Source organism: Chrysoperla carnea, chromosome 2 (genome assembly GCF_905475395.1).
Source record: "Chrysoperla carnea chromosome 2, inChrCarn1.1, whole genome shotgun sequence".
In the NCBI taxonomy this organism is placed as follows: Eukaryota; Metazoa; Arthropoda; class Insecta; order Neuroptera; family Chrysopidae; genus Chrysoperla; species Chrysoperla carnea.
The window spans coordinates 91423094-91442494 of record NC_058338.1 but is presented as its reverse complement, the minus strand read 5'-3'; the positions used below and the strand labels follow the sequence as shown (position 1 = coordinate 91442494).

The 19401-nt window shown below is 30.5% G+C and overlaps 1 protein-coding gene across 1 annotated transcript in view; it reads left to right on the top strand.

The window, feature by feature from the left end:
- The window catches only part of LOC123291872 (E3 ubiquitin-protein ligase Ubr3), a 52719-nt gene extending 33722 nt beyond the window's left edge, over positions 1–18997 (top strand). The window contains exons 11-25 of the mRNA XM_044872305.1: positions 3394–3575; positions 4008–4153; positions 5550–5859; positions 5931–6174; positions 6625–6793; positions 6855–7196; positions 7993–8666; positions 9491–9640; positions 9705–9850; positions 11377–11539; positions 11625–12087; positions 14086–14543; positions 15316–15666; positions 17014–17285; positions 18792–18997. Of these exons, the coding sequence (XP_044728240.1) occupies positions 3394–3575; positions 4008–4153; positions 5550–5859; positions 5931–6174; positions 6625–6793; positions 6855–7196; positions 7993–8666; positions 9491–9640; positions 9705–9850; positions 11377–11539; positions 11625–12087; positions 14086–14543; positions 15316–15666; positions 17014–17285; positions 18792–18909 (4188 nt within the window). The 3' untranslated portion in view covers positions 18910–18997. The remainder of the gene's footprint in view (positions 1–3393; positions 3576–4007; positions 4154–5549; positions 5860–5930; positions 6175–6624; positions 6794–6854; positions 7197–7992; positions 8667–9490; positions 9641–9704; positions 9851–11376; positions 11540–11624; positions 12088–14085; positions 14544–15315; positions 15667–17013; positions 17286–18791) is intronic.
- The last annotated feature ends 404 nt before the right edge of the window (positions 18998–19401 follow it).

Here is a 19401-nt window from a genome sequence, read left to right as displayed (position 1 = left end):
AGATTAAATGATGAAAGGTCATTTTTATATTAACAAATGAAAACAAACAATCAAATGAGTTAACTGTTGAAATAACGTGTGTAGACAGGGTTGATTGCGCAATCGCTTGTTTTTGTACGTCATGTAATTAAAGAAGAATAAGTCATTCTCACACACAAAGCAATAAGAGTATCTTTCGTCTCACTTCCTCAATGGGTATAGTATATGCTATAAACAAACAAACACATACATAATATATGTAACGTATAAATTTAAAATATATTCAATATTTGTAGACATACTGTATATAATGTTTCTAGCCTATTTCGCGCCAAACAAATTTTCAAACATTATTGTTTATCTTTTTATAAGAAACATTTTTTAAGAATCTAAGACCCAACTGACCGATATTGCCCATTTACGAACGCATAATCACTTTTTACATCTCAAGCCCGATAGACAAATTTCAGCTTGATATCTCCCTTCGTTTTCGAATTATCGTGTTTACAGATGGACAAGCAGACAACCAAAAATAGACTAATTAGGTTTCAAACTTGAGACTAAACTTAGTATACTTTGATATAATTCATATATACATGATACAAAAATCTCGAATTGATGGTCTGTATTTAAATTTCTATTTATTTTTATAAATAACAAATTTTAATTAAATTTTTGCCGTATTTATTCGGTTTTCATAAAAATGGTTCGATTGAAACTTTTTTTTTTTAAGGACCCTGAAAACCAAAACATTTTTGCACTGGTCCCTTTTCCAAAATCCTTAATTTTGGAGAAATGAATTACTCGATATTTTTTGAATACTCTGTACAATAGTTTAATACACTTTTAAAAATTGCGTAGCTGGATTCCTTGACCCTAAATATGTATATTTAGACACTAATTTTGTGATACTAAAAATACTAGAAACTAAGTTATTATAATATTCTTTCTTATATTTCAAAATGGCTGCTGTAAGATCCATAGTACATGATACAGGAAGTTGCTCCTATCAAAAATTAAAAGCATAGTACCTAACTAGTACCTGATAATCTATTGAAATGTACATTCTCGGCCTTATAATAAATGGTATAATGTGTCAACATGACAAAAGCTAATAAAAGTATCATGCATGAGAGACTTTGAATATAAGTCTATGATATATACTAAAAAAACATACAAGTAAGCATGCGTAAAAGTATGTTTCGGGCTTCCCCATTTCAAGGTTCTTTTAGATGTTATATTGTATCTTAATAAAAACTTGTAATTGCGCAGTGTATTTTCAAATAATCGTCTTAAAATTTCATAATTCACATTTTATTTTTTGATAAGATTGACATAGCTTTGAACTTTTTTTATTTATACTGATAAAAAATTAGTTGTTAGAACATTCATTGATTATATCAATTCTCAAATTAGTGAGGAAATATTAAAACTATCGCGTATTCATGGACACTAATAAGATTTTGCGTACAGGGGACTAAAGGCCAAAATAAATATATTATTAAAAAATATATATTATATTATTCAAAGTAACAATTAAATACGTAGTTATAAATAATATAGATATTATTGATTTTATGACTCTTAAGTATATAAATGTGCAATTTTAAATATTTTGTCAAACTAATAAAAAACCGTCATTACAAAAATGCGTAGCTTAACTAGGGCTGCCAAATCAGAATTTCATAAATAGGGTGTTTTACTATATTTGAAAAAGTTCTTCAAAATGTTGATTTTGCTAATAAAAAGCCACCAAAAATTTATTTCGGAAAAATACACACGCTTTCTTGCCAAAAACTTAAATTAAATTTTAAACCTTTTTTAAACTGTCAAATACGCGGGCATCCAATTTGGTGACGTAATATCGGTATCATTATACGAAATAACACAGATAAGTTTGACAGATATATTAATAGACAATTGATTATAATAAATATAAATAATTATTATCTATGGATATATTATACCCAGCTGATTACACTGAACTAACTGATGGGCTATGGTTCATACCGATATGACATCACACCAGGGGTTGCCCGCGTTTTAGGTCACGTGATATACAGTTTAGAAATTACGATTTTTAATATTAAAATTATAAAAGAAAAATGTGCTTTCTAGAAATCAGAATATTTAAATACATTTTTACATAAATTTTAACTTTTTCCAAATTTCATAATTTATTTTTGACTAACGATAATACTCTATTATGCAATTTTTTATTCTTGACAAATTATTCATATTATTACAGTATTGAATTAATATTATGTATTATAAATAAATAAATACTTGATAATTAATTAACTCAAGTTTTTAGAAAAATTTACTATTTTTAGCCTTTTTTTCACATGCATACGGCTACCATTTTATTTATAAGGAATTTTTTTTTAAATAAAAATGACCAAAAACCGTAGATTATGCTTCGGAGAAACGCCTTGAAAACATTAGACTCCAGTCCAAAACCGGAGATTTGGCAACCCTCCCCGGAATGCCAATCATTGTATTACGTCATAATACAATGCTTACTTTGCGCACCTATTAGACCATTTTAGCCACGTATATGAACCCCCCCCCCCTTCCACTGTGTGAGTTTATGATTTATATTTTTTTTTTGTATTACCTACCAGGTTAAGAATTCAATTGTTTACCCTTTTTAAATTACATTATATTCCGAAAAATAAATGTTCGTCTTTTTCCGGGATATGCTGTAATTTGCAAGTTTCAAATACCTATAACCATAAAGTACATGTCAATACAAAAAAAATTTCCACGTGGCGAGAAATATATGCATCAGCTCAAAACAAAAAACGTATAAGTCATAAATTTCCACGGGGGAGGGGTAGTTTTATATTGGTGGCTCGTGGTCAATATCTGGTGTTGTTTACTTGTTATCAGGGTCAGATTAAACTTTAGCGCAGCAATATTAAAATAAAGAAAGTACACGAAAAGGCCCGAAAATTTTCGAAATATTTTTTTTGCTTACACCTTTAATCTCGTGATGAGAGAAATTCTGCAGGACTTAAAAAAGATGAAGTATTTAAAAAAAATTGTAGATAGGTTGAAAAAATCTGAAAAATTCGAAAATAGATAAAATTAAATGAAGATAAAAAAGTTTCAACCATGTGCCATTTGAAAAATAAGTTTTAAATCGAGCTTATACAAAATACTCATAACGCAAATGTTTACAGTTTAAGGACTAGAGCTTTTGCTTTTATTATTCGTGAATAGAAAAAGGATGAAACCTTAAATTAAGAAATCCTTTTGTCTCCTCAGACACCTTTACACGATTCCCATGTTTCAGTTTGCCAACTGTTAAGAATGATGAAATATAAATCGACAAAAATCTTTGAATTTATCGTAAACTCCTAAATTAATTATCTATTACCAAAATACTCATAGCTTTTATTTCCATTTCAGGTGGCATTTTACGAAATTTTATCTGGTATGTGGGTTCGAAATGGATTACAAATCAAAGGTCAAGCAATGACCTATATTCAATGTAATTTTTGCAATTCAATGGTCGATGCTGATATTTATTTATTGCAAGTTTGTTCAACGCAACTAGAAGCTCAATTTTTTATTGAAACATTAATTGAAAAGTAAGTTTTTTTTATATTTTAAGTGAAATTTTCATTTCTTCTCATAAAGTATACACTTTCGGGTTATGTATTGAATGCCTGGTAATATTTATTCGATTTTAACGTTAAGATGACTGATGACAGCGCCACGAGTAAAAAAAAATGTAAACCATACTTTAAACAACTTAGCTGATTTTTTCATTGAATTAAAAGGCAAAAGATACCTACTTTATTATACATTTTAATGTACTGTACTATTTATATGTGTACGGTTTACATTGTAGTTTGTAAAAAAACATTTCTGTTAAATATTATGTATCTATGGGCGTTGCAAACTTTAGTTCCTTTTTCTATCGCTAGATAGAGTCTTTCTTAGTATTAAAATCCAATAGCATATCGGCTAAAACACCAAAACTTTGAATACTTAAATAATTTATCTTTATTTTAATTTAGATTTCACATAAAGGAAAGTTTAACATTTGGTCCATCATATCGAGATAAAGGTTATTTGGACAGTGGAATAACATCACCAATTCCATCAATGCTAGAAAGTTGTTTAACATTTCTAGCAACATTAATCAATGTTCGAACAAATCTTGGTAAATATTCTATTCTACACTATTTTTATTTTATTAGTTTTCGAAATTCTGAGTTTAAAATATATTTATTTGTTTTAAATGAACATTTTAAAAATATCTACTCCCTGTTTGCGATTGATAAATGATTAAAAATTTTATTGTTCTTTGAAAATTAAACATAATATTTATTTACGGAATCTTTTTCTTGCATGTGAAAATTTGTTGTCTGCTTTCGAAATTATATAAATAATATACTATTATTATAGCAACGTTGCTTTTTGAATGCATTTGAGAGTACATACAGGATGGACCATTTTAATCTATATACCTAAATATCTCGTTTTGTAGTTAACCAATCAAAAAATAACTGAAACAAAAGTTGCAGAGTTTGATGGGGGGACATCATATTCTGACATCAGATTGGATTTAGTTCTTCGGGTTATTTTAATAGCCTATTTATATTCTAAACGGTAAGAGATAGAATTTTACTTTAAATTAGAAAGTTGATCCTTATAAAAAAACTAACAATTTTTGTTTAAAACATTTATTCGAAAAATGATAGCTTTCGGAGGAAATTCGACTAAAAAATATGACATTAGTGCATTTAATCGTAAGAAAATAATGCTTAAAGTTTTTTGATAATTTTAGGTCAAATTCACGCACACAGGTGAATGTCCTCTATTGCCCTTGATAACTTTTGGCGAATGTCCTCTATCGCCTTTGACAACTTTTGGCTAAAGCATTTTTCCGTACTTAGCCTGTTTCGAAAAAATGGTTTAAATGAAAAATGTTAGTTTTTTATGAGAATCAACTTTCTAATTTAAAGTGCTATTCTATCTCTTACCGTTTAAGATCTAAATTGATTTTTTAAAGAAACCCGAAAAACTACGTCAGATCTATTGCCACAGCATGATGCTTCTCATCAAACTCTACAATTTTTGTTGATGTCATTTTTTAATAGGCGACGCCTCTAGCGGGATATTTACATGCATATATTGCAAATACCCACCCTGTATATACAGTGTACACACAATGAAGTACATAACATTAAAAGAGTGATTTGTTGATAAAATAGTTGCCTCATCGTCTTAAAAAAACTTTTTATTTGACAGGCAAAATGCTATTTTTTAAACGATTGTATTTAGGTTGATAGGACATTATGGCAATGTATAGATAAAAATATGCCCATCCGAAGCTAGATAATTATGCTAGAAGCTATGTTCTGGGTACAATACCCTATATTCTGTCTGGAGCTCTCTAGAATTCCGACTATAGTAACTTTAAATACAGTTACACCTTTATTAGAGTCCAAAAATTTTTTAACTTTTCTGTGGGATAAATTCAAACAAAGCAAAAAATCGACACTCCGTATATTTAAATATGAATTTTAATAATTAATGAATATAAATAAATTTAGGTCTCAGTGATAATGCACTAAATCGGTTAGAAATGGTAACGCTGCTTTGCATGAATGATAAAACACATTCACAATTAATGGAACTAATGCCCGAACGTTGTGGAACATCACAGCATCGTGATTTTGAAGCATTACTAGCTGAGGTTGCTGATTATAAAGCACCAAATTTAGAGGCCAGTGGTACAATGCAACAAGGCATGTATGTTCCAAAATCTATTGTTTGGGAACAGCAATATGATCCATTACATGTATTATTAAGAGCGGTACATCGACGAGATTTTCAAACATCGATGGATCGATTTACAGAATAGTAAGTGATGTTTTCTTTTATTTTTCTGTCTTCGCTTATAAAAATACTTATGATCAATTTTTAAATTTTAGTGGAAGACATGCAGGAAAATTGAAAAGTAGTCAAACACCATGGCCACCATTTCGTGAACCAGCACCCTGTAGTGACGCTTATGAAGATCCACGTAAAGTGTTACGAACTCGACTGTTTCATGCACTTATGTTTGTTGTCTTATTCAAAGCCGTCCATGGTCATAATATATCCGAGCATTGTATGGCATTGGCCATATATCTTTTAGAAATGGCTGTGGTTACTGCAAACAAACCAACTGATCGGGTAAGAAATGTCACCTACATTTACTCTACTATTCCTTCGCCCCACCTTTTCATATTCTATTGAAGTAAATTAATATTAATCATAATTTTCATTAAAATTTTCTTGCTTGATAAAACATTGCCTGCGTATTCAAAAACTTAGCTATAGAACACTCTCGATCAACTCAGTTCATCCAATGAGGAGCTACGATGCCACAGACAAACACACAGATACACAGATAAATACGCCAAATTTAAGACACTCCTCTTTTTATATCAAGGGGTTGAACCGATTTTGATAAAACATGTCTAAGAACCATCGCTAGAAAATATGCTTTCAAATAAAAAACACACATAGCGGTCAAACTTATAATACCTCTTTTTTGCGTCAGGGGTTAAAAATGGAGATTTATTGCCTATTATTATATTTAAATCAAACTGTATTTAATTTAATTGTGTTAAAAAATTTTAGGCCTGTAATGTATATCCAACTTCTACATCATCCAGATCCATTCAAGATCTAGACCTGATTAACTGGTTTGAAACAGATAATCTAATCGATAATCTTCGAACTGTAATTTCAAAAATTACATTAGCACCAGAACCTGAAGTTCTTCCAACGACGTACAGCTCGGATGGAAGTAAGTTCGAAAATATCTTAAATATTTTGGAAATTTTAATGTAAATTCTTTTTTTTTTTAGGTGACATGGAATGGGATGCTGAAGCAGACAACGAAATGCTTTCAGATATCACTGAAGGTGCAGCAAATTCAACGTTAATGTTAGAAGAAAGTTCTGGCATATCACCATCGGATTACATTGTAGCAATCACAAGTCCAAATGCGATTGCTTTAAATCCGGATCGTTCTGTAGTTCCTGAACAAAGTGTAGCACCTGCTGCCATGGATGAAGATGAAGATAGTCCAACAATATTAGCATTGCCACCAGCCATAACTACTCCAAACACGGAGTTAGCTCTTGCCGTCCCCGAAGATATGTCTGTTGCCACTGTTGATACAATTATGGAATTTATTTCAGAACCAGGTACAATAATCAAGTGTTATCTTTTTACTTCTAGAGCTCTGTTATATACAGTGAAACTTGGTTAAGTGAGACATCAATGTACCTGCAAATTTGTCTAACTTATAGAGGTATTGTTTGACCCATGTTAGCAAACACTGTTTAAGATCAGGATATTCTGATAAACGTACACGTTTTAGTTTGCTTTGTCCTTCAGGACATTGTGATTGAATTTTATCTTTATTCTGAATTATTCTACAAAGAGTAGATTTTGGCACATTAAATTCGACATTAACTTCAATTTTTCACGTGTTGATAACGATTTGTGCCTTCGTTTCGGCATTTTTCAAATAAACATCCGTATGATAGTAAAGGAAAACTAAAACTGAAGGTCATTGAGGCTCAAAATGAGTTAAGTGTGGAATTTGCCGTTAGAATAAGAATAAGTAAGTATACAAACAAAACGATGTTATCTCAATTGTCAGTTACAGAGGTTGATACATATAAAATTATCTCGCTGCCTCAGTTATAGAGGTAATATGACGATAAAGTCGAAAGAACGAATCCCAGATATGGAGGTTTGCTTCGGCCCACTAACGGAAGGTAATTCATTGCCAAAGTATTTGAACCTCAGCATGAGTTCCAGTTATAGAATTTTCTCACTTATCCAGGTTCTACTTCAAGTTTCACTGTATTAATATCCTCATAATCCTGTGAATATGTTCAGATGATCTCTTTTCTATTGAAAGCACCAGGTTTCCTGAAGAACTCTCCAATTTTTAAGGGGAATTTCTTTTAAATTAATTTTTATGTATTCCAGGTACAAGTGGAGATGGTGGTCAACAGCAAGTCGCAATCCTACCTTCAGAACAGCCGTCAACTAGTCATGAATTAGCAATTCCAACAACATCGTCAATACCTCGCAAACAATATCATACTCCAAAAAGGCGGCAAGTAGAAGGATCTCCCAATCCACTAACAGTTAAAGTCAATGAAAATATTATTTCGCTATTATTAAAACTTCATTCCCAATTATCGGGGATACCAGACAGCTATAACCTAGAAGAAGAAACCAACACAACAACGACTTCGAACGCAAATGAGAATCGTATCGGCGATGGTCCATTTTTTGTTGGTAATCTTCTAAATAAAATTGCAGCTTTAGATAGTTTATGTAGGGAAAGTATAAAAGAGACACGTAATCGTTTATGGCCAAAGCAACAAGTGCGCGAAGAGGAACAACGACAAAAAGAGGATTTAGAACGAGAGCAACGGCGTATACGAGCGAGAGAACGACAACAGAAATTATTAGCGGAATTTGCATCGAAACAAAATCAATTTTTAGAGAAAACGAAAGAAGCCGCTGAAGGTAATACATCGGGAATGGATTGGCAAGAAAAAGAAAGTTCCCGACAAGAGTATGACTGTGTTATATGTAATCAAACGACACCTAGTACAGAAGATGAACCTATGGGATTAGTAGTTTTAGTCCAGGTGAGTCCTTAACCTAATTCAGTTTTCACATACTAGTTGGGTAAATCTATTAGTAGTATTTTGATAGTAAATTCGGCAAATTTTGATCGGATTGAGGCGAACAAAAAAAAGAATTGTTATAAATTTCTGCATCGCCCTAGCCTATTATCGAACCCTGAACATAGCAAAATAATCTCAAAATCTCAAGAAAATCACAGTAACGCTATATTTTCAGTTTTCTCTGAAAATTTTTCGAAAAATGAAAGAATTGAGTTGAAATTCTGGAAGAAGGTGTAACTTATGATCTTAAAAAATGGTGGTAAATTTTGTACGATACTTATCCTCAATTTTGTTTTTGTTTTATAATGTTTCGGCTCATAGTCTGGTTTTGCAAAAAAAATTGTGCATACTATCCAAAAGTGCTTAAAAAACATCTGCAATTTAAAAAAAAAAGCTAAATACGAATAAAATTGCCTGAACTGAACGAGCACACTTGCTTATGATCTGTTTCCAGAGTTTCAGCTCAACTCCTTCATTTTTCGAAAAATTATCAGAGAAAGTTGAAAATATGAGGTTACTGCGGTTTTCATGAAATTTTGAGATTATTTTGCTGTGTTTAAGGTTCAATAGCAAGCAAGGTCGGTGCAGAAATTCAATTAAAAACCACCAGAAACTACCAGAAAGGTGTATTATATTCAAATCCGATAATTTTTGTTCATTTTTACTGTATACCTGCCTCTAGAATGCGGATTGAACTCAAAGAGGACACGGGAGACGTCTAATTTTAGATTCTAGACACATTCTTGTTTATATTTCGATTAAATTTCTTGAATTTTCATCCACAGTCTACCAGTGTAACAGCACATAGAAGGCGAGATCCAGAACGAGTAGTTTTACCAACTTCAGAGGAAGAACGACAAACATTTCATCGTGATGACATTCTAGCAAGTGAATTTGATCGACGTGTTGAAGAATTAGATAGACATTTTGATAGTGTAAGTAAAAATTTAAATATTCTAAAATTTTACGATATTTTAATTTCTTTTTTTTTTTTTACAGCAATCATGGCTTCTATCTGTAAATCTTGGATGGGAAGGTGGTGTTCATGTCCAAACTTGTGGTCATCATTTACATTTAGATTGTTTAAAATCATATTTACAATCATTGCGTAGTCAACATAGGAATCAAACTTTGGCTGTTGATAGGTAAATTTTGTTGATAAAATTTTTTCTATTTGTTATTGGGAATATGAACCAAATTTTTTTTTGAAAAAAATGGAAAGATCATATATAAGTTTTATAACTGTTTTCATTTTTCTTCTCATGATAATTTTACAGTTACAGGCAGTTTTAAAAGAACTTTTCGAAAGAGAAACGAAAAAGCCCTACAAAAAAAAAACGTTCGTATAACATCGTTGTGGCGTAGTAATGTTAATTGAATAGTATACACTGCAATTATTAATTTACATTATGACGTTACACGATCTTTTAGAAACATTTTTTTTTTGTCAGGCGTTTTCGTTTCTCTATTGAAAAGTTCTTTTAAACTGCCTGTAACTTTAAAATTATCATGAAAAAATAAAAACAGTTTTGTTATATATATTTTTTCAAAATCCCAATTATTCAAGACCTTTGGAAACGATATTTTGAGCAGATATACAACCCCGTAAAAAAACGCAAGTTTTAAATTTTCTCGAAATTTCAAACAGGTATATCGACTATTTTGTTTGTCGGAAAATAACTCGGTCTAAGAAGTATAAGGATCAATATAAGCGCATTTTAAAGAGAAATAAACAAACTTTCGACTGCACATACTCAATTTCAGCCTTGCGCATAAAATATTAAGGGATGAAAAATGTTTGAGATATTGATTCAAAAACTAGAACAAGCTATCGGATCATATACAGAGTGTCTTCTTCTTTTTTAAGTTGACATATGCTTGAAACTCTTAAAATAACTTTTATCGATAAAAATGCTTCAAACGAAAAATGTTGGGTGTGTAGGCGCACATCTTTCACAGATATTAAACTGACCTAGGTTTTCAATCTCAATGAAAAGTTCACTCTACTCCATAACTGATAATCGATATATGAACACTTGAAATTAGAAAGTTGTTATTGATTAAAAAAAGTAACATTTTTATTCGAAATATTTTTCCGCAAATCGTACAGTTTAGGCAAAGGCGGAGTGAAAATTTTTACCCAAAATTGTTTTGTCGTATCATAATTTTTATTTCATATAATTGTTTCTGCGAAATCTAGGCACACTTCGAAAAAATTACAGTCTAAACTATTCGGTTTAAAAAAAATGTTTGCGTATTTATAAAGAACAATTTCTAATTTAAAGCATTCATCTTATGTTTGTCAGTTATGAATTAGAGTGAGGTTTTAATTGAACCTGAAAACTTAGATGGAATTCGATGCCGGTATAAGATGTTTCCTTTTGAAACTAATATTTTTCGTTTGAAGCATTTTCCTCGATTAAATATATTTATCGAGTTTTAAACATATGTCAACTGCCTGTATATTTCATTCAGATCCAATCTTTTGTGTTCGAGATATAGCTGTTTGTATTACTGGGAGTTTGTGTTACTTTTTACATAGAGTAAATTTTTTTTGCAATTAAAGATTATTTGTAACTTTGAAATATCATACTTTTTGAATAATTCGATTTTGTGAAATTATGAATTATTTTGTATTGAATTTAAAATATCGTAATTTTTTTTGTTTTAGGGGTGAATATTTGTGCCCGTTGTGTAGACAATTAGCAAATTCTGTATTACCATTATCACCACAATTAGGAGAATGTACAGCAATTGTGCGATCTAGACCTGGAACGATGGATGGTATTTTATCAGAATTAACAAATTTCTTAAAAGAAAATCAAAAACCTACGGTAAGTACAAAATCTGCTTTTAAAACTGGATCGACAAAACGCATCATTTTGCATTTAATCCGAATAATTGTTTTGTTTTTTCTAGAGTACATCAAATTTAGCCGAAGCAATGGGTAAATCAATGGAAGATATGACAAATAGTACACATTTAAAATTCAAACAAAAGGTGGCACCACCAATGCATCAAAGTTTATTTTTATTTGTTACATCAATAGCACGAACAAATTTAGAAATCGAATTAATACAACGTGGCGGTTCATTGTGTACGGACACTACAACAAATAATAATAATACACATCCAACATTATCGTTAATGCCAAAACGTGATTGTATTGTACCATTGTTACATGTATTGGCTGTACATGCACGTGTCTTAGCTCAATGGCCAACATGGCAAATATGGACACAAATAACTGGTGTACAAGGATCACCCACTACCTCACCGATGGCACTTACAACAATTGAACGTGAAGTACCATTGTTACTTAAAGATCCTTCAGCATTGTTAATTCAATTTATTTTATTGTTACCTCTTCACTTAGATCAAGGTAAGTTTAATCCTCGAAATTAAATATTAAACGATTTTCACGACCAAATAATCCTGTTAGAATTGTAATTAACAAAAACTTGGCTCCAGACTTCGACAAAATTCCTCATTTGCTTATATTGGAACCTACCCACCAGAGGCATCCCATGTCTACAAATGAAGGGTTGTTTTCAAAAAAGGTGCAGAAAAAGTACCAAAATAGTCAGAAATCTCAAAAATGGGAATTATCCTAGAATATTGACTACGGGAGTAGTCAAAGTAGTCAAGTAGTACGGGAGCTGGAAACTTTTTCGAGAGTTTATTTTAGAATGGCTGAATTTCGGATATTTCTTTCTTTATTGAAATTAGGAAGGAATAAAATATGTCTTGCATCTGAGAGCGGTTGCTTTAATTAACGATGAATTTTCGCTAGTAAAGCAACCAAATTTCTGACTGGCAAATTAAAATTACTCTCTTTAGCTATAAAACTAAATCATATTAAAATTACAACCACACTCAAATAATTTAAATGCGTTTTATTTAATTATTAGATTAATATCTGGGACAGTGTTAGCAAAGGTAAAACTTTCTGAAAATTACAATTTATATTGCTAAAAGAGCATGAAAATTAAAGTAATCGGGAAAAATAGACCGAAAATTTACAGAGGACTTGGTTGGGTTCTGAAGTTTTTAGTCTTTACGTTTAAAAATGGGACACTATTACATAAATTTTTTTCGGTATATTTTTTCGTAAATCCGAAAATTAATTTTATAAAAATTATCTTAAAATGATTTTAAATTTAACAATTTTTACAACTTTTGCGGATTTTCACAACCGCTCTCAGACATCTTTCATTCCTACCTAATTTCAAACACAAAATAAATATCTAAAATCCTACCGATTGTAAATTAACTTTTTGATGACGTTGCTATCTTTTATAAAAAATTACAAAGGCCATACGAATTTTTTGTGTCCAATTTCGATAAAACTTGGTAAAATTAGTATTTTTGATCAAAAAAAAAAAAAAAAAAAAAAAACGTGAATCGGATTCATTTAATAATTAGATCCATATTTTCTAAAAAAACATCTAAACACAACAAGAAAGGCCAATTTCTCTAATGGATTTCATACAATTTTTAGAAAATATTCGTCTAAAACTGTGATACAAATTTTTGTTGACAGTTTTTTTTTTTAGTTTATTGATTAAATCATAAAAAATCTTGGCCATTTGACGTACTTTTGGCCAAAAATTGTACCAGTGTGGCTTTAACCTGCCTGAATTTATGAAAAATCTAAGAAAAGTATGATAAAATATACTGGCATATCTGAACTATCCAGGGAATTTTAAAAGTCGATTTTCATGACCACTCTTGGTATATACAGAGTGTCCCAGAAGTAACGAACGCCCTTGTTGTATCAGGTAGAACCTTGTTATCCCTGGTGGAAAAAATATTTGAAGAAAGAATAAGAAATTCTGAAAAAGTCTTAGGTACTTTGAATTTCTCAACGTTTTCGGACTAATCTAATTCAGAGTTATTCAGAGTTATTAATACTTTTTTAAATTCTATAAAATTCTAAGATGAAAAGTCTCCACGAACAATTAGATATTAATTAAAATAAGCAGCCAATCAGAAGCGCGCTACAGCGAAAAGACAGTGGGGGGAGGCTAAAATAGTAAGAAACTGCGAGAATGAGTAGGAAGGGGTGGGTGTAAGTATAGGAAATGGTGGGTGTAAGTGCATCGGACCAAAAAATGAAAGAGAACTTTTCGTTATAGAATTTTATTTTCTACCTGATCCAACAAGGGTGTCCATTACTCATGGAACACCCCGTTGATCTACGTGTTAGTTACTCAATCCCGGATCCCCATTTATGTTACGTATAAATCGTTTAATAGGGGATAATCCTGATGTCGAATTGGCCATATTACGCAAAAAAAAAATGTAAAAATTCCTCTATTAAAATTATTATTTAAACACTTTTCTAAAAATAATCATAAATTTTTTTCTTTGGTTCCAGCTTATTTTTCTAGTGTAGTAAAAACATTATATAATTTATTATATTATCAAGTAGTTGCTCAATTGACATGTTCAATGACAAATCGTGAACGTCAACATGTTATTAATAAATGTCGTGCTAAAACATTTGAATCACATGTAAACGAATGTAAAGCTTTACAACCAGCTGAAAAACCATCAACATCAACCATTCATCATCAACCAAATCATTATGCAACGTGTTCGTCTGCAACAGCGTCCTCTTCATCATCAATGCATTCACCAGCATCATCATCTTCTTCATCAACAGCAGCTAACAATAATATATCATTGTATGATACACTGTATTCAGTGATTGAATCATTTAATACAAGTGAATTGTATATCGAAGATGAGAATTGTGGAAGTAGTTCACAGAGTACAACGTCTTCATGTAGTACTGGTGCTGTTAAATTCAATATTCAGTCATTAGAAATACAGGTATGTTCATATTTATAGTATATTATAACAGTGTGTAGCATTTAAGATGAAAACACCCTTACATTTTCGTTATTTATAGGAATATTGATTTGAAATTTTGGACAGTCATACAAGGTGAAGGGTCACCTTTTTTAAGATACTTAACCGAAATCTGAACTTTAAACTCAGCCTTTTACAATTTGACAAATAGGGTCGATTCTTAATATTTTGCATAGCGCCAGAGATGGTTAGAGATATCGAAAAAAATTATTTAAAAAAAATTGCTTAGAATATTTTTTGTATACCCATACACCAATTTCCACACCAAAAATTCGAATTATTAAATTTTTCGTTATATCGGTCTATACTCAAAATTATTACAAGCTTATTGAAATATTTGAATACATAACACTATTAAATTATCAATTTGTCTAGTTAATTCCATAGCAAAAATTAAAAGTAATTTACCTAGTACATAGAACTTGATTTATTTACAGCTATGTCTAAAGAAATCTGATAACTCAAAAAAAGAGCTTTAGAAAATCTTAGCTAAAACTTTGGACTTTAGAACTGTACTCAGCCCACATCTCTCTAAAAATGCAGTTCTAAAACAAAGATCTAGAAGTCTTTGGTTCGATTCTAAGACAATCTACGCGACACACAGCTCTCTTTATCAAAAACAGAGCTCATAAAACTAAAATTCTATGACATGAATCTAGATTAAAGCAAATAGAATAGTAAGAAAAATTTTTTTTTTAAATATCTTTAAAAATGTATTTTTTTTACTTTTCAGGTACAAAAATTATGTCTACCATTTTTACGAATTGCAGCTTTGTTAAAATATCACTTATATCAGCAATCATTGCCCGAAGTACGATCACCGCAAAGTGAATTCGTTCGGCTTGTATATTATTTAGAATTAGTAACAGAAGGTATGGATTGGAATTGTTTTAATGCGGCAGTTGCATTGAATTGGGCAAGTCCAGAAATACGATTGGAAACGCCACGTCTATGGTGTAATCAATTCTCAGCATTTGTAGCACGTAGTCAAATTGCAGCAAGAAACTTTTTAATAGATCAGCATGTTATTTGGCATCCACCACGACTATTACGTTTACCTAAAGAATATGAAAAAATATTTACGGTAAGTTCACAGTTTTTTTTTTAACTTTTATAGGATAAAAATGCACGATTAGTTTAGTATACAAACATCATTTTGAGGCGAACCTGATTTAATTCTCGTAAAACTATGATAAAGTTTGAAGAGGTTGTGGTAAAACTTACAAAAGTTATAAACAGTTTAATAACAAAAAAGGGGAGGTTTTAACCGCAACCTCTTCATTTGTGTCCAAAAAGTTTCTAAGCATAATTCCGAATCAAATGATACTTTGATCATAATTTTCCAAGACTAAATCAGGTTCGTCACAAAATGGTGCTTGTCGACCATACTATATTAGTTGGATAAATCTACCGGATTTTGATAATAAATTCGGTAAATTTTGGGAAATGGTTAATTTTGTTTGATATATGTTTCTTTCGTTGTAAAAATTACAGAAGAAGAGTATTCCGGTTCTGGAACGAACCGCACGCGGTTTTATCTCTACAATGTTTTCTTTGGTGCCGCTTTCTTAAAAATTCCGCTTCTATTGATTGGTCTAAGACGAATAAAAAAAATAATTGTTTGTTAAATTATAGATTAAATTTTTGCATCGACCTTGCTTGCTATCGAACTCTGAACATAGCAAAATAACCTCAAAATCTCAAGAAAATTGCAGTAACCTCATATTTTCAACTTTATCGGATAACCTTTCGAAAAATGCAGGAATTGAGTTGTAATCCTGGAAAAAGATGTAACCTATAATCAAAGGGTGGTTAAATTAAGTCCGATACACAATTTTAAAAAAAAAGTTAAAATCCGATGATTTTCTATACGAGCTGTCGAAATTTTTTGAAATTTTTTTCGTTTTTCTCAAAATTGAGGTTATATGCCGGGCTAAAATTTAACACCCTTTTATGATCATAAGTTACATCTTTTTCCGGATTTTCAACTCAATTTCTTTATTTTTCGAAAAGTTATCAGATAAAGTTGAAGATATGAGGTTACTGCGGTTTTCTTGAGATTTTGACGTTATTTTGCTTTGTTCAGGGTTCGATAGCAAGCAATGTCGATGCAAAAATTCTTAACAAACAATTCAATAAAGCATCACCAAAGAAAACAATGTAGAGATAAAAATCACGTACACAAGGTCGTGCGGATCGTTCTGGAACCGGAAAATTATTTTGCTGTGTTTTTTACAACGAAAGAAACCTATTTGTTTTTAAATTAGCCATTTCATTAATTTATTTGAAGAAGTTTCTAGAATAGAAACAATTTTTATTGATTCATTTCCCTATAAAAGAACTAAAAGTCGCATTTCGATATCTTTAATAGTTCTCTTTTTTAAATTCTTCGACTAATTTCGATGAACTAATTGAATTTTTTTTGTTACAGTATTATCATGAGAGACAGTGCAGTCAATGTCATTCCGTTCCACAAGAGACAAGTGTATGTTTATTATGTGGTACAGTTGTATGTTTAAAACAAGGTTGTTGTAAAACACAGAATGTATGTGAAGCTGTACAGCACAGCATTGATTGTGGCGGTGGTACTGGTATTTATTTAGTGGTCACATCCACATACATTATTGTTATACGCGGACGACGTGCATGTCTTTGGGGTTCATTATATTTAGATGATTTTGAGGAAGAAGATCGTGATTTAAAGTAAGTCTAATTTTATTTTTATTTCATTTATTTTGGTTCCGCTTTCAGTATTAAAAGTGAAAATTAATATGACGCCTAAAATTAATATATTTTACGAAGTTGGGAGCTAATTTGGTGACTCTTTCACTAAAAAATTTTTCTTCTTTGAGGAAAAATGAAAGCTCGATCGTCAAAAGACATAATAGAAAAAAAAGTCGGGTTGGAAATAATGACTTAGAGAAAGAGTAACATAATAATGACTGGTAATTCGTATTTGTGTTAACTACATTTTATATAGAAATTCGTAAAATTGTTCCTTACAAAAGAAAATAAACAAAAATCATCAAAATTATGCTCACGTAATTAATGAATGGCCCCTAAATACATCGATGAAAAATATCTGAAAATCTGACTTCAATTTTGAGAATGTATTTATTTGAAACAAACTTTTTCCTCTTTGATGGATCTGGTTGGTTCAAGACGTCTTCTTTTGAAATATCAGAAATATCAGACGTCTTCTTCGTCTGACATTTTATTTGTGGATGAGTAAATGTGTAACTTTAAAAATTGACCAAAATAAAAATCGTTCTGGCCTCAAATTGTTACATATTTAACCAACTTTAAAAATGAACAGTCGCTCAGTTGGTTAAAGCGAAACCAATTCCGTACACGGTATGCATAGATTTTGATAATAAATTCGGTAAATTTTTTAAAAAGATTAATTTTTTTAAAGGTGTCTTCCGTTGTAAAAAATACAGAAAAAGTTTTGAAAAAAAAACCGCTGGCACTATTCGAAATTACATTAAAAAACCTGCAATTTAAAAAAAAAAAAAGAAATTAAAATATGATGATTTGCGTGAACTGTACGAGCTGTTGAAATTTTTCAGAAATATTCGTTTTTCTCAACATTGAGCTTATGTATCGGACTAAAACCACCATTTTTTATTATCATAAGTTAAAACTCTTTCCAAAGTTTCAATTCAATTCCTTCATTTTTCGAAAAGTTATCAGAGAAAGTTGAAAATATGAGATTACTGCGGTTTTCTTGAGATTTTGAGGTTATTATGCTATGTCCAGGGTTCGATAAAAAGCAAGGTCGATGCAAAAATTCTTAACAAACAAATCTTTTTTCAATACGATCAATAGAAGCAGAGATATCCAAGAAAACGTCACCAAAGAAAACAATATAAAGATAAAAACCGCGTGCAGAAGGTCGCGTGGATCGTTCCGGAACCGGCAAAATCCTTTTCTATTTTTTTTACAACAAAAGAACTCTATTGCAAAAAAAAAATAGCCATTTGGACAAAATTTTCGAATTCAATATAAAAAACCGGCAGATTTATCCCACTATTTACAATGAATAATTTCACATTCGGATTCAGTCAGGGTCCTTCATTTCAAGCGATATCGGTATATAATCGATTTTGACTTTAATATTAAATGCAGATTGGGGACATAAACCCTTGATTAAAAACACCTTTAATATTTATTATTTTACAACGAGTGCTTTTTTTGTTTGTCTCATAGGCGTGGTAAACCACTACATTTAAGTCAGGATCGATATCAACTATTGGAGCAACAATGGCTGACACATCGTTTTGATCATACTAAAAAAACATGGGTTTGGCATAGAGACGCACTGTGATTATTTATACCTATTTCTCATTTTATATAGTCATTATATACAAAAAAATTATGTTGCAAATATTAATTAAAAAAACTCTTTTATTACATTTTACTGCAAAAAAAAATAGAAAACAAATTCGCTATTACCTTATATTGCAAAAAAAAAATAATCCTTAAAAATAATTGGAAGTTCCACATTTTAAAATATATTATATAATAATTAATAATTTTAGAAGGGTTTTCACACACCAGAAGTTATAACGCTTATTATTTTCTATATAAAAAAAAAATCAATCTTATATTAATTCTTTGTATACACTGATCGACTTTGAAAATGGGACATTATTTAATTAAATTAGATCCATTAATGCAATATTCAAATATTAGACCCAGCAATTTTAAACATGTTCGAAACATGTTCGAAATTGAAATTTTACTGGTAAGAGGTAGAGGCAAATTTATGTTATAACATTATTCTTTATAAAAGAGTCAAGAAATTATGTTCGATACA